This window comes from Oncorhynchus kisutch, linkage group LG17 (assembly GCF_002021735.2).
Source record: "Oncorhynchus kisutch isolate 150728-3 linkage group LG17, Okis_V2, whole genome shotgun sequence".
Classification (NCBI taxonomy): Eukaryota; Metazoa; Chordata; class Actinopteri; order Salmoniformes; family Salmonidae; genus Oncorhynchus; species Oncorhynchus kisutch.
Window position 1 is genome coordinate 47,196,054 of NC_034190.2, and position 16,712 is coordinate 47,212,765.

General features: G+C 45.1%; 1 protein-coding gene across 1 annotated transcript in view; it reads left to right on the forward strand.

Moving 5' to 3' along the window:
• Positions 1 to 5,427: 5,427 nt before the first annotated feature.
• Positions 5,428 to 16,712, forward strand: part of LOC109907774 (bone morphogenetic protein 7) — a 46,593-nt gene continuing 35,308 nt past the window's right edge. The window contains exon 1 of the mRNA XM_020505969.2: positions 5,428 to 6,144. Coding sequence (XP_020361558.2) covers positions 5,745 to 6,144 — 400 coding nt within the window. The 5' untranslated portion in view covers positions 5,428 to 5,744. The remainder of the gene's footprint in view (positions 6,145 to 16,712) is intronic.

Genomic DNA, 16,712 nt, shown 5'->3' on the forward strand with positions numbered 1-16,712 from the left:
TCCGTCTGCAGTCTGACAGGGTGAGAAGAGACACAGGACACAGGAGGAAAGTACTGTAGGTACTGAATGACAGTAGGAGAACTACAAGTGCAGTATATCTAATGAGCTGATCATCATCATCATCATCATCATCAGGAAATGAGCACGTGTCAATTGGAGACCTGTGAGTTTGTCTCAAGTCTCTCTTTTGTTACAGTAAAGCTAAGCACAGTTTTGGAAAAAATCCACCTAGGGAATGGATAACACAAAGGGCACAAGTTTTAAGAAGTTTTCTTCTCTCTCTCACGCCGGCCGTTTCACAGCTGTGTCTCATATGTTGTAGATGCCCCTGGAAGTGTCTGACACCAGAAGGGGAACACTTGCATTCCCTCAGCCCCACTGTGTGCGCTGTGAAGCTTACACAGTGGGGCTGTGCTGCGAACGTAGACAGGGGCGGACGGGCTGGGCCAAAACGAGTTGAGAAAAATGCACCCACCCCTCCCTCTCCCGGACTCCACACTGCTTCGTTTGAGGGTCAGTTTACCCCAAAAGCAGGTTTTACTGTACCCTCTACAGGGCAGCTCGTGTGGACCCCACCCCAATGCCCCCACACCTTCAAAGGAGTGCCGCTCGGCGCTCTCCGAGGTAACACTCAACATAAATATGAATCTTACCTTTGACCTCTCTGTTAAAGATATATATATAGATATATAGATATATATATATATATATAGAGAGAGAGAGAGAGAGACAGAGAGAGAGGGGGCACAGACTCCTCGCGGAATAAGAAGAAGAGAGGAAAAAGCGCGGAATAAGAAGAAGAGAGGAAAAAGAGAGATCAGATGAGGGTGAGATTGTGTGTATGCGTGCGAAAGAGAGTGTTTGTGTGTGCGAGAAAGAGTGTGTGAGTGTTCCAGTGGTGTTTCACAGAGCTGCTGTGTGGTCTGTCTCTCAGAAGCTGCTGTCGTGCTCCAACCTGCAGGAAACAGGAGGTGTATGTTCGTGCAGGCAGGCATAGATCAGAGTGAGAGTTGTTTTTTACAATGTGTGGATGTGTGTGTGAGGCTGTGCATGTGTGTGTTTGGTAAATTATCTGTCCTTGAGTGCAAGGTCTTGAGTGCAAGGTCTTGAGTGAGAGCTCTCTTATCCTAATACAGATTAATACTAGTCTGTTAAAACAAAGATAGTTTAGACAAAATTACTATAAACACTTTGAAAGACAAACTTCCTCACTTTAATTGCATCAGAACATATACAGTGCATTCAGAAAGTATTCAGACCTCTTGACTTTTCCCACATTTTTTTACATTACAGCTTTATTCTAAAATGGTTTATATATATTTTTTCCCCTCATCAATCTACAAAGCAAAAACAGGTTTTTAGAAGATTTTGCAATTTTAAATAATATAAATATATAATGAAATGTCACATTTACGTAACCATTCAGACCCTTTACTCTGTACTTTGTTGAAGCACCTTTGGCAGCGATTAGAGCCTAGAGCCTTCGTGGGTATGACGCTACAAGCTCGGCACACCTGTATTTGGGGATTTTCTCCCACTCTTCTCTGCAGATCCTCTCAAGCTCTGTCAGCTTGGATGGGCAGCGTCGCTGTACAGCTATTTTCATGTCTCTCCAGAGATATTCGATCAGGTTCAAGTCCGGGCTCTGGCTGGGCCCCTCAAGAACATTCATATACTTGTCCTGGAGCCACTCCTGCATTGTCTTGGCTGTGTGCTTAGGGTCGTTGTCCTGTTGGAATGTGAACCTTCTCCCCAGTGGACCTTAGCACTCTGGAGCATGTTTTCATCAAGGATCTCTTTGCTCTGTTCATCTTTCCCTCGATCCTGGCTAGTCTCCCAGTCCCTGCCGCTGAAAAACATCCCTTCAGCATGATGCTGCCACCACCATGCTTTTGAAACGTTGTCCCATCTCCACAGAGGAATACTGGAGCTCTCTCAGTGACCATCGGGTTGTTGGTCACTTTACAGACCAAGGCCCTTCTCCCCCAATTGCTCAGTTTGACCGGGTGGCCAGCTCTAGGTGTCACGCCCTGACCTTAGAGAGCCGTTTTATTTCTCTATTTGGTTAGGTCAGGGTGTGATGTGTGGGGGGGGGGGGGGATTCTATTTTTAGTTTTCTATGTTTCTTTATTTCTATGTTTTTACCGGGTATGGTTCTCAATCAGGGACAGCTGTCAATCGTTGTCTCTGATTGGGAATCATACTTAGGTAGCGTTTTTTCCCTCCTTTCAGTGTGGGTAGTTAACTTTGTTTGTGGCACTTAGCCCTGCAAGCTTCACGGTTGTTTCTTTCGTTTTTTGTTTTGTTGGCGACATTTTAAAAATAAAGAAAATGTACACTCACCACGCTGCACTTTGGTCCACTTCTTTTGACGCCTGTGACACTAGGAAGAGTCTTGGTGGTTCCAAACTTCTTCCATTTAAGAATGATGGAGGCCACTGTGTTCTTGGGGACCTTCAATGCTGCAGAAATGTTTTGGTACCCTTCCCCAGATCTGTGCCTCGACACAATAATGTCTTGGTTTTTGCTCTGACATGCACTGTCAACTGTGGGACCTTATATAGACAGGTGTGTGCCTGAATTTACCACAAGTGGACTCCAATCAAGTTGTAGGAACATCTCAAGGATGATCAATTGAAATAGGATGCACCTGAGATCAATTTTGTGTCTCATAGCGAAGGGTCTGAATACTTATGCAGGTATTTCTGTAAAAAAAAAAAATGTCTATCTTTATCTTTGTCATTATGGGGTGTTGTGTGTTGATTGATGAGGAAAAGCATACATTGAATCAATTTTAGTACAAGGCTGTAACATAACAAAATGTGGAAAAAGTCAAGGGGCCTGAATACTTTCATAATGCACCGTAAAGAGCTTGCAGGTACGGCACATTATAAATATACGTGTTTAATGTACAGCTCAGATGTTCAGAATGCTAATGATACTAGGCCGGCACGTCACTCTCAATTTACGCCACTGATTGGTCTACTCGACCAGGGCCCCCTGTGTGTGTGTCTTCTCCCAATAATGGCCTTCACACAGCTGCACTGACTGACTGCATGGTAGGATAGCGGAAGGAGGATGACTTTGAGGCCCTGAAGGATAGGAGTAGTTGTCTATGTTTATGTGTGGGTGTGTGGCGTGTGCGTGTGGTGTGTGTTGGTGTGTGTCTGTGTACACATGGTGTGTGTACATGTGTGTGACAATGTGTGGTTTTGTGTGTGTATTACTTATACATAATGCGTGTGTATGTGACAGTGAAAGGGCAGAGAGCTCAAACCCTTTTTGTTCTGCTTTAGTTCCCCTGGTCAAAGGCCCCTCAGTGCAGCTCACCCAGCCTTGCCTCAGTCTGTGCCCCCTGTTTACTGTGACTGTCACCAGAGCTATGGAGACCCAAACAAAGGGGGGTCTGTTCCTATTATCCTGCCCCAGAGTGGCAGCCCCTCTCTGGGTACTGACTGAGGCCAGGGCTCAGGGGCTGGAGGGCTGAGGGGCTACGGACCGAGGGGGCCCCAGCTTGCAGTATAAAGTGAGAGATTATGGTTCTAACTGAAAACAAGTCCCTTTCATGTTCTCTGTCGGAAACCGCCGTAATGTAAACACCTGCGGCCATTAGCTGATTCTATCTGAGGGACCGGATAGCAGTGTTTATACGTTACAGGCTACCGCTGAAAGGCCATTCAATAGCAATAGAGTGACTTGCGGATACACACAAGGAATGAGTGCTGGCAGGCATGGAGCGAGCGCAGGGCAGGTTCTCAGACAAACCACATTGCATTGTCATTGGAAAAAGGGGAGTGGGGCTGTTATGAAATGGAGAACAAGCACATTTTAATGGGCAGGGAGGTGGGCTCGGCCTATAACTACCTCTAGCCATGCTCTCTCCCTTTTCTCCCTCTCTTTCCTACCGGCAATTACAGCGTTGACTGGGGGACTGTCGGCCCCATTCTACCTCGCTGTGCCATTGAAGTCTAATTTGACTCTAATAAAATTACCTGGCAAGCTGTGGCCCTAAAACATCTCAACCTTACAGAGCCATTAAAATGAGTCTCTCTGTGAAGCTAAAAGTTTACCGTTCCACTGTGAGGAGGAGCCCTTTCAACATGAAGTGGTCATTAATGGTGGAAGGGCCATCTGAAAGCCCCTCTCCCAGTCAAGGCATGAGTGGAGTGCACGAGAGGGTCAGGAACGTTCCATTAAAGTGTGGTGTTTAAGAGGTGCTGTGGCCAGGGGGGCACATGGAAGGGGTGAAACAGCTGCCAAACATCTGCACCCCGTCCCCTTCAACCCTGTGTCTGAGCACCGCACAGCGCTGTCTGTCGTTACCTACTTCCTGCCTGCCTCTACACTGGCTAGGGCAACAGGGAGCAGGGGGCACTCATAGCTAAACACTCAGAAGGCATGGGCATGTGTGTGACTGGGCAGGCAGACTGTAGGATATACATGCATTTCCCCTGCACCACTTGTCTCATCCTACCTCACAGAGGTTGTCTGACTGACTGTTTTGATAGTGAAGCTGTAATGTTCTGGTCCTGGTAGAGTGCACCTACAATATGAGCACATTGTATGGCATGTTATGATCTCTCTCACAGAATCAGGCAACACAGAACACCTTTGCCAACATCGCCCACACAGTTTCTCTAGGAGCAAATAATTACCCCTCCATAAAACAGAGACAATAGTATCAGGTGCTTGTCATAGATAATTGGTGGTATTAACGGGATACCTCAGGATTTTGGCAATGAAACCATTAATCTATTTCCCCAGAGTCAGATGAACTTGTGGATAACATTTACATGTCTCTGCATCCAGTATGAAGGAAGATAGAGGTAGTTTCGCGAGCCAATGCTAACTAGTTACCATCCTAACATGCTAGCAGTTACCAAAGACTTCCAGTGATTGCGCTAACGCTAGTTAGCAAATGCGCTAATGCTAGTCAACTGCTTTCAAACTGCACGCAGAAACATAACAATGGTATCGACTAGTACTAGTTCATCTGACTCTGGGGAAGTAGAATAAGGGCTTCATTGTCAAAATCCTGAAATATCCTTTAAACCGTTCCCAGGGAACAAAAGAAAGAGAGCATGACACTGATGGACGGTCTTTTTCAAAGCCATCAAGGTCTTTTGTCACACTGTGCTTCTGTTGTGAGGGTAAGTATGTCCCCATCCAATTATTTAACAAAATACAAACACCTTGAGAGATCCCTTGTACCTTCACCCACCCCTTGCAAGCCAATGAGCCCCTCTCTCTCGCACGCACGCACACACACGCACACACACACACACACACACACACACACACACAGAGAGGGGGAGATGGAGAGAGAGAGAAGGAACATTGTCTGGGCTAAAGCAATTAAAGCGCTCCCTCTCTCTGCTCCTCCCAGCGCATAAACCACCTCCTCAAAGTTTGCTCGCTGAGCTCGGCTCATCGCACTTGCTGCAACACGTCTTGTCAACCTCGCACTTTACGCGTGAACCAGGGAGACAGTGATAGTGAAAGGGGTCGGAGTAGCTGGATGTAAAGGGTACAGGATCGAAATTTTAAATTGTGCAGATCCGTGGATTTAAGGCAAGCCAATAAAAGTGGACGTTGAAGTGAAATTGATGTTGCAATCGGGAACTCTTCCCTCAACATGAGGGGCCGTCAATGATACGGGTATTGAACAAACCTGTTGCGAAGTTCAATGTCCTTGTTCTAAGTCTTGGGTGAGAGCACTCAGCGCAATTACGCACGGCATCATTATGGTTTTATTTTTGGATAGACGTGTCCCTGCTTTGTTCCTACTTTGGGGCTACTGCGTTTTTGCGGACACGGTCTTTTCGAACTTTACCCTGGACAACGAGGTCCACTCCAGTTTCATCCACCGGCGGCTGAAGAGCCAGGAGCGCCGGGAGATGCAGCGGGAAATCCTCTCGATCCTCGGGCTACCGCACCGGCCACGGCCGCATCTCCACGGGAAGCACAACGCGGCACCGATGTTCATGCTGGACCTGTACAATGCCATGTCCACGGAGGGGAAAGAGGATGGGTACTCCTACCCATACAAACCCATCTTCACCACCCAGGGGCCGCCGATAGCCACTCTTCAGGACAACAACTTCCTAAACGACGCAGACATGGTTATGAGCTTTGTCAATTTAGGTATGTCACCCCTTGCCATCTGTGCTTTTTATGTTGTTCCCCTGCAGTATCAGATTTTCAGTCTTAACCTTAACCATCTGCAGTTTTGCACTTATTGGTGGATATCTCCTTTCAAGATATCTTGAAAACAGATAAGCCATGCCTTGACAATTATAAGTAACAAGTTGCTTATATCTTATTAAACATTCATCAACATGTAATAACATGAGTGAAACTTGAGATACACTACATGATCAAAAGTAGATCCCGTGGAAGATCTCATTCCAAAATCATGGGCATTAATATGGAGTTGGTCCCCCCTTTGCTGCTGTAACAGGAAGGCTTTCCTTACTTCCTTTCAGCCACAAGAGCATTCGTGAGGTCGGGCACTGATGTTGGACAATTTGTCCTGGGCCACAGTCGGCGCTCCAATTCATCCCAAATGTGTTCGATGGGGTTGAGATCAGGGCTCTGTGCAGACCAGTCAAGTTCTTCCACACCAATCTCAACAAACCATTTCTGTATGTACCTCACTTTGTGCATGGGGGCATTGTCATGCTGAAACAGGAAAGGGCCTTCCCCTGTTGCCACAAATTTGGAAGCACAGAATCGTCTAGAATGTCAGTAAATGCTATAGCGTTAAGATTTCCCTTCACTGTAACTAAGGGGCCGAGCCTGAACCATGAAAACAGACCCAGAACATTATTCCTCCTCCACCAAACTTCACAGTTGGCACTATGCATTGGAGCATGTAGGGTTCTTCTGACACCCGCCAAACCCATATTCGTCCTTCATACTGCCAGATGGTGAGGCGTGATTCATTACTCCAGAGAACGCATTTCCACTGCTCCAGAATTGAATGGCGTTGAGCTGTCCACCACTCCAGCCGACTCTTGGCATTGCACATGATTATCTTAGGATTGTGTGCGGCTGCTCGGCCATGGAAACCCATTTCATGAAGCTGCCGACTATCAGTTATTGTACTGACGTTGCTTCCAGAGGCAGTTTGGAACTTGGTAGTGAGTGGTGATACCGAGGACAGACCATTTTTTACAAACTACGCGCTTCATTACTCTGTGAGCTTGTTTGCCCTACCAATTTGTGGCTGAGCCATTGTTGCTCCTAGACGTTTCCACTTCACAATAACAGCACTTAAAGTTGACCGGGGCAGCTCTAACAGGGCAGAAATGTGACGAATTGATTTATTGGAATGGTGGCATCCTATGACGGTGCCATGTTGAATGTTACTGAGCTCTCCAGTAAGACCTTCTACTGCCAATGTTTGTCTATAGACATTGTATGGCTGTGTGCTCAATTTTATACACCTGTCAACAATGGGTGTGGCTGAAATAGTCAAATCCACTCATTTGAAGGGGTGTCCACATACTTTTGTATATATAGTGTATGTGCAAATCATTCAACTGTTGGTAGTATTGATTTACAGACCAAGTGACATTGTTTATGTTCCCAGGTCCATGTTTAGGTTATATCTAATTACTTAACACTGAGTCTTAAGACTTATTACCCTACAGATTCTTGGTCTAAAAAGTAAAAAATGTAATGCATTTTCTATTTTTATTGAACCAACCATTCTATTTCACTTGCACATTGGACTTCACGGGTCTTTGTCCTGCAGAAACACTTTATAGTGCTATGGCATACACTGCACGAGAAAAGCCATCAAATGTAGATACAAGTTGTAGAATAGGTAGTCCATCTTTACAGTGTGTTGCAATTGAGATAATGATCCAGTCTAGGAATCCATGAGCATCACATTCCAGTGTCTAGTCTCCATCTGTCTCAGTCAAACAGCTGTGTTAATGTTCAGGTGCTCAACCCTGCAGATGCTGTAACTTGCAGAAACTTTGTCTACCGTTGTTATCCTGAGCATGAGCAAGTGTCAACCACAGGATCGGTTCAAAGTGAATCTCGCTCTCCTCGGTTTTGCATTTCCGACAAAATAACATCAAAATAACATTCCCAAGGATCCATATACTGCAGTCTGCATTCTAACATCAGAGTTGGGCAAAGCACAGTTGTTTTTCTAACACATGCTGTGAATGAAAGATCTTACAGACAATGTGTCTGATAGCCCATGTATTTCCCCTCTAAGCATTTGCTAAATGTTTTCTCCCCGCTGTTGGCTGTGGATTTAGTGTGTCCCAGGTTTCATAACCGCGTTCCTTATCTAATCAGTGAGTCTTAGTGAAATCCCCCTGAGACGCTGCTCCGTCTTCTGATTACCATTACTGTCAGCAGCAACAGCCAGCGAAGCTTCACTGCCTGCCCATCACCGTAACATTAGCAAAGCAACGCCAGGGAATTTACGGAAAGACAAACATACCATCATAACTCAAGGTGGCCAACAAATGATGCAATCACAGCAACTACATGAATGACTAAGGGTCAAGATGAGTATTTGAGATTCGTTTGAAGGGGAACGGGACACTGCTGCAGGGGGATCTGGCTAGAGAACTTCTATAGTGTACAACGTCGGCAGTTATAGAAAACCTCAAAGTGAGTGAAGAATCCTGGAGGGGCGGAGGGATGATTGTCGGAGTGTTTTGGCAAAGGAGAGGGAGGGGACAGTGTTTCCTCTGCCACACTATGCCATTATAGAGGGAGCTGCTGTATTGACACAATTCTGGACAGGCTGTGACACAGCTGGATGGGACCACAAAGCCTCGCAAAGTCAAGGGCCTCTTTCTTTTCCTAGCATGTCTGAAAAGGCACCATGTCCCCAATCCCTATATAGTGCATTACTTTTAACCAGGTCCTGAATAGGGCTCTAGGACCCTGGCCAAATCTAGTGCAATATGAAGGGAATAGGATGCCATTTCAGGCAGCCTAAGAACTCAGCAGGGCAAAGGAGAGAGCCTGTGAGAGGCAGAGAGGAGAGGAGAAACTGTTTCTGACTCTGATATGTACTGTATGGGGCCTTTGATTCTTTCTCAGTCTGTAATCCATAAGGCTGACATTAAATCAAAATCAAGGTGTTTCACATCAGCGACAGAGCGACATGATTTGCAGCGAATGAATGAATCATTTCACAACTGGAACCCGTCTTATGTAATCAAGACCCTTTCTCGCTATAGGTTTCTATGCTTGTTCTCTGACTTGTGGCTTGTGAATGAAGCTCCGATAAAAAATAATGTTTGCCTTCTTGTCCAGTCATTTCCACTCAGCTCCCAGTGACTACAAGGGGTTGAGGCCTGGTGATATGGTTACTGAGCAGCACAGTGACCGTTTCCCTGCCCCACAGGGCATGTTAGGTTCCCCTCATGCCACGTTGGGTTCCTCTTACCAAAATTCAAATGATCTGTGATGACCTTTTGCAAAGTATACTGTATCATTTGGATATGATGTCACTGTTGATCCTATTCGTGAATGGGCTTCTTTGTCAGGGTTCGTCTTCCTGAGCCAGGCTTGATCCAAGCCACCAGATCATAATGCGGATTAATACGCCTTTATATGAGAGAGAGAGAGAGAATACAAGAGAACAGATAGAGTTATAATCATAGACACTGGAGGCTTTTTATTTCACTCATTCGTTGTGGGTTTTTCCATTTTAACCCCTCATAAGTCAGGTTCCATAAATGGCATCATATTGGAGACGCCTCTGTTAGATTTGACTTCCAACTGCCTTGGAAGTGGCTTAGGAAGCTTTCTTATAAGTAAGCTAGGTGGCATTTTAGCTTTGAAATATTATGACAACAGGGATTGTATCTCATTTCAATGGTAGTCCCATCAAAGGTGCCAGTGAGGGAGAGAGAATGAGAGCAAAAGGAAAGAGTGAAATTAGGGGGAGGCATTGAAGAGGTTTGGTGGTTTCCGCATGACCCTGATTCTTGACAGACATTCACGTAAGGAGAGTCTGTAAATGAGCATAGAGGATGGGAATAAGTGCGAGGTTTAGACTCATGACATTGCCCTGCTTAAATGCATTGCTACAGAGAGCTCTCCTTCAGTTCTAGTTGTTGCCTGTCAAAAGAGCTGGAATAAAGCAAATGAAGTGATAATGGATTGGAACTGAGACTGAATCATTGATAAGTGCTGCTTGAGTGCTTGAGTTGTGCACAGGGCAGCTGATTTGTGTTCGGAGTTATTGAATGGCTATAAAATACATTATATGATATGGTGATATTCAGTGTATATCTGATTTGCTCTGGGGTCAGTTGATAGCTGATCATGTCAGTATACTGTATATTTAAGCTGTTCTCAGTCTTGCTTAAAGTGGATCTGTTGTCGGTGTGTATCTGAACTGCTCTGCGGCTGGTGGTTTCCAGTGCAGGCCCAGGGTGGGTGTGTTGCTTTGGGACAGACCCCAGGGCCAGGGACGTCCTCTCCTCTCCTCTGTCTGAGTCACTTCAGTTAAAAGGCCAGCTGTGTAAATGGCTTACGGCATACATGCAGAATGTACACAGCTACACGCAACATGGGTCGCCCTAGCCCAGGGTGTGTGCTGCTGAACATGCAACGCTCGATGACACGCTGACATGCTGACACGCTAACACACTTCTGTGTGAAATTGGATGGCTTTAGCGTTAGCTTGGGGTACGAAACAATTAACATGGGCAAGATTCTGTCTTTCTTTCTCTCTCTCTCTCTCTCTCTCGCCCAATGTGTAGTCCTTTTAGCTGGAGTGATTTATGTTTTGCCCACCCTTCCTTACCACTCCACACCGACTCATGTCAACACTTTCTCAGTTTCTCACACGCATGCACATACATAACCACACACACCTCCCATTTGGGTAATATATTTGATATGATCCCGGCGGTCCCCAGTGCATTAGCCAGTGAATTAAGGCATTTCCCCTTAAACAAACCATCCAAAGCTCTTGGCGGCTTTGCTAGGCTGAGTTGGCCTGGCGAAGTCAAACACTTAGACACACACACACACACACACACACACACACACACACACACACACACACACACACACACACACACACACACACACACACACACACACACACACACACACACACACACACACACACACACACACACACACACACACACACACACACGGATAACTCGCTCGGTCTCACGCACCACAGGGCAGCAGGATGACTTGCATGTCTACCATGTGCATCTCTCACATCATTAAACAGTGCCATCACCTGCATGGCCTGTTTTCCACAACTGGGTTTTATTGACTTACAGTAATGTGTTATAAGGTGTGTTAGTCATGTCTTCCTGCTCTGCTCCGTTGTCATGCAATCCTGCATGGATTACCCTAGCCTGAGGCGGTGAGGAAGTGTGTATGTGTGTGTGTGTGTGTGTGTGTGTGTGTGTGTGTGTGTGTGTGTGTGTGTGTGTGTGCGTGCGTGTGTGCGTGCGTACATGCGTGTGTGTGTGTGTGCATGCGTGTGTGTGTGTGCGTGTCTGTGCGTGTGTGTGTGTGCGTGCGTGCGTGCATGCGTGTGTGTGTGTGTGTGCATGCGTGTGTGTGTGTGTGTGTGCGTGTCTGTGCGTGTGTGTGTGCATGCTGCCTTGCTGCGTCGAGCGTGGGTGCATGTGTGTTTGTTAGTGTATCAATGTGTGGATAAAGACAAATGAAACTGTGCTTGGCTTTATATCAGTTCAGTAACTAGAGCCACACTGATCGGTCCCTGGGTGTCTAATAGTCCTGCTGGAAGTCAGCTGCTCTGCAGGGCTGTTGTAAAATAAAATAAAACATTGAGTTTGGCTCCAACGTGAACACACTTATATGTGAGAATATGCCAGCTTTAAAATCAATAAAATAAAAAAGGTGTACTGCTGCAGTCTGTTCAAATTGTCCAAATGTTCTGTTGCTGTTAATCAGAACCAGATGGAGTTGAAATAAAAAAGCAACAACAATCATTTGAGTCCTCTGGTTTCCTTGCTCTCCGCGGGCTCTTAACGTCAGCCTGGGAACAATAGACGTGGGGCCAGTATGTACACAAAGCATTCCAATTTGACTTGCAGTATAAGTATATAGGTACACATTTGAGTAGTGTTTACGCTGTAGATGCATTCGAATGACATCCTTTCTTAACCCATAATAACACGTGAAATCTGAAGCATTTTTAAACATTTAGATACAATTCTGAAGTTTTTGAAATAAAACTCCAGGGTTACATGCATAGAACACATATTCATGAGATAAAACAACTTGTTTGTTGATTAGATTCATATTAGACCTGGGTGTGAGACAATAGCAAACAATAGTTTTCCAGTCCGTTACCATAGTGACACCACAGGGCACCACCTGCCCCTGCCCCCCCCCCCCCCCACTCACACCCCCTGGGTGGTGGCACAGAGTTGGCAGCACATTGTCTAGGTTTTATGGCGAGTCAGGTAATAAGGAGCCTCGCAAAGCGGCCTGTTCTCACAAGCTTCTGTATATAGAAACTCGCGAGATCAGGCGGCTTTGCGAGGCAAGGTAATAGGTGGGCCTGGAGGAAAAAAACAGCCTCTAATTGGCCAATTTGTTTGGATTTATTAGAGGGTTTGGCATTGAGATGGCATTGTGTCACTCCACTGCTGTACACATACACAAACACACAACAAATGCATGCTCGGAAACGTTCGTTGTCACGCCACAGTCATGTTGGAGTCATGGGATTCTGATGTATTTTATATCTTAGCATCACATCACTGGTGTTGATGTACGTTACATTGTGTTTTAAGTAATATGGAACGTAGTATGTGAATATGGTAGGTAAATGTGGCAGTAGAGACAGCAGGTGGTAGGTGGGTGGAAATCATTTTTCTCAAGTAACAAGATGAAAAATAAAAGGAATAGAAATAGAGATTTGGGGTCCACGGGGTGGGAGTGTTGGACAATTATGGGGTGCTGAAGTGATAATGTTGGAATAGGATGGATGTGGAATAGGATTGAAATGGTACGCAGGCACACACACTCTCTCACTCAGCCCCCGCTCCTTCTCTCATTCCTGTGCTCTGTGGGCTGCCCCTGGGACTGAGATTAATACAGATGTTTCTCTCCGTCTACAGGCCAAAGCAGCTGTGCACAGAAACTCTATCTCCTCAATGTCCAACAGACCCCGTCCCCACACCCCTGTATTCCCCCAGCTCTGTCGCTCTCACATCATCCCCATGCACCCAGTAGTGTAAAGTAATTAAGTAAAAATACATTAAAGTAATACTTCATTCTTTTTTTTTTGGTATCTGTACTTTCCTATTTATATTTGACAACTTTTACTTTTACTTCACTACATTCCTAAAGAAAATAATGTACTTTTTACTCCATACATTTTCTGTGACACTCAAAAGTACTCCTTACATTTTGAATGCTTAGCAAGACAAGGGTCCAATTCACACACTTATAAAGCAAACATCCCTGGTCATCCCGACTCCCTCTGATCTAGCAGAATCACTAAACACAAAAGCCTCATTTGTAAATAATGTTTAACTGTTGGACTGTGCCCCTGGTTATCCATCAATTAAAAAAACAAACAAGAAAATGGAACCGTCTGGTTTGCTTAATATAAGGAATTTGAAAGGATTTATACTTTTACTTTTGATACTTAGGTATATTTAAAACCCAATACTTTTACTCAAGTAGTATTTTACTGGGTGACTTTGACTTTGACTTTAGTCATTTTCTATGGAGGTACCTTTACTTTTCAACCACTGCTTGCACCCCTGTATACCAAAACACACACAAGCATGCAAACGCACGCACACACTCAAACCAGAAGTATGGCAATAGCACCGTCCTCGATCGGCACGGCACCATAAAGGGTGATGCGGAAAGCCCAGTACATCAGTGGGGCCGAGCCCCCTGCCTCCAGGACCTCTATATATATCAGGCGTTGTGAAAGGAAGACCAGGAAAATCATTAAAGATGCCAGCCACCCACGCCATAGAATGTTCTCTGCTTCCGCATGGTAACCGGTACCGGTGCATCAAGTCTGTCACCAACAGGCTCCTGAACAGCTCTTATAACCAAACCATACGACTGAAAAATAGCTAACTAAATAGCTAACAAAATGGCTACACGCTGACCCTTGTATTTTATTTTTTTACATCGTCTCCATGCACACTCACAGGGCCCTATACACTCGCGCGCACACACACTCCAACACACACGCAAAGTCACTCCCATAACTTGCTCACACACACATAATATTGCACATACATTTATACTGGCTCTACAGACCCGCACACCCACTCACATACAATCCTCATATATCTGCTACTCTGTTTATCATATACCCTGATGCCTAGTCACCTTATCCCTATACATATCTACCTATATCACTCCATTATACTTGCACATTGTAAATACGGTACTGGAACTGACTGACTCTGTATATAAAGTGCGTTCGGAAAGTATTCAGGCCCCCTGGACTTTTTAAACATTTTGTTACGTTACAGCTTTCATTCTAAAATGGATCAAATTAAATGTTTTCCTCATCATGATAATCATAATGACAAAGCGAAAACAGGTTTATAGACATTTTTGCAAATGTATTCCAAGTAAAAAACTGAAATACCTTAAGACCGTTTGCTATGAGACTCGAAACTGAGCTCAGGTGCATCCTGTTTCTAATGATCATCCTTCAGATGTTTCTACAACTTGATTGGACTCCACCTGTGGTAAATTCAATTGATTGGACATGATTTGTATGTGAGGTCCCACAGTTGACGGTGCATGTCAGCTCAAAAACCAAGCCATGAGGTCGATGGAATTGTCCGTAGAGCTCCAAGACAGGATTGTGTTGAGGCACAGATCTGGGGAAGGGTACCAAAAAATTTCTGCAGCATTGAAGGTCCCAAAGAACACAGTGGCCTCCATCATTCTTAAATGATGATTCTCTGGTCTGATGAAACAAAGATTGAACTCTTTGTCCCGAATGCCAAGTGTCACGTCTGGAGGAAACCTTGGAGTGAAGCATGGTGGTGGCAGCATCATGCTGTGGGGATGTTTTTCAGCGGCAGGAACTGGGAGACTAGTCAGGATCAAGGGAAAGATGAACTGAGCAGAGTACAGAGAGATCCTTGATAAAAATCTATTTCGGAGCGCTCAAGACCTCAGACTGGGGCGAAGGATCTCCTTCCAACAGGACTACGACCCTAAGCACACAACCAAGACAATGCAGGAGTGGCTTCAGGACAAGTCTCTTGAATGTCCTTGAGTGGCCCAGCCAGAGCCTGATCGAACATCTCTAGAGAGACATGAAAATAGCTGTGCAGTGACGCTCCCCATCCAACCTGACAGAGCTCGAGAGGATCTGCAGAGAAGAGTGGGAGAAACTCCCCAAATACAGGTGTGCCAAGCTTGTAGGGTCATACCCAAAAAGACTCAAGGCTCTAATCACAGCCAAAGGTGCTTCAACAAAGTACTGAGTAAAGGGTCTGAGTACTGTAAATTTGATATTTCAGTAAAAAAAAAATAATATGTGTTGTAAAAATGTCTAAAAACTTGTTTTGCTTTGTCATTATGGGGTATTGTGATGTCATTATGGGTTATTGTGATGTCATTATGGGGTATTGTGATGTCATTATGGGTTATTGTGATGTCATTATGGGGTATTGTGATGTCATTATGGGTTATTGTGATGTCATTATGGGGTATTGTGTGTAGATTGATGGGGGAGATTTAAAATGTAGAATAATTTTAGATTAAGGCTGTAAATTAGATGTGGAAAAAGTCAAAGGGTCTGAATACACTGTAGTATGCTTACTTACGGTTGTCTTCTTCTCATTTCTACTTCTCATGTGTTTTTGTCCTCCCTCATGTGATTTGTAGTATTACATTGTTATCCGCGATGGCATTGTTGGGCTCAGAGCTTGCAAGAAAGGCATTTCACTCTACTTGTGACATAAAAAAACGTGAAACTTCAAACCTACGAGAATACACGGACCTCCTCCAAACGTCAGTCATAGCTTACTCCCAACAGTGTTCTCTACTGTTCTGTCTTCAACCCCCCAACTCTGCCCCCTTACTCTAGGGGTTCAACCCTTCCCAACCGCCAGACAGAACATGTCAACACTTCCTCACTTTCTCACATGCACGCACGTACATAAGCACAGGCACACACACACACACACACACACACACACACACACACACACACACACACACACACACACACACACACACACACACACACACACACACACACACACACACACACACACACACACACACACACACACACACACACACACACACACTTGTGTCAGAGTGCATATTTGAGGTCCTCTGTGGACAGGAAATAATTAACTGAGAGTGAAAAGAAAATAATAGTTGGTTCAGGTAGCTACTGTTGCCTTCAGGTGATTACAGTCATACCGTTGTTGCTGTCCTCTTTTCCACCCATCTGTTTTAATGCTTCATGCCGAGTAAAAGCACCTAAACATACCACGGGGAAGCAAAAATAATGCGTCCTCACATTTTTCGCTAGGCTACCACACGACACATGGACTATTTTATCAAGGTTCGTACCCTTTCTATTCCTAGAGTCCTGGAATCCTATGTTCGTCTGTAGATCTCCAAACAGACTGACGTCTGGACGTGCACATCGTCTCCTCACTCTTGGACCGACCCAGACACTTGCTGTGAGTGGTGACGAAACAGTCTGCGGGTGG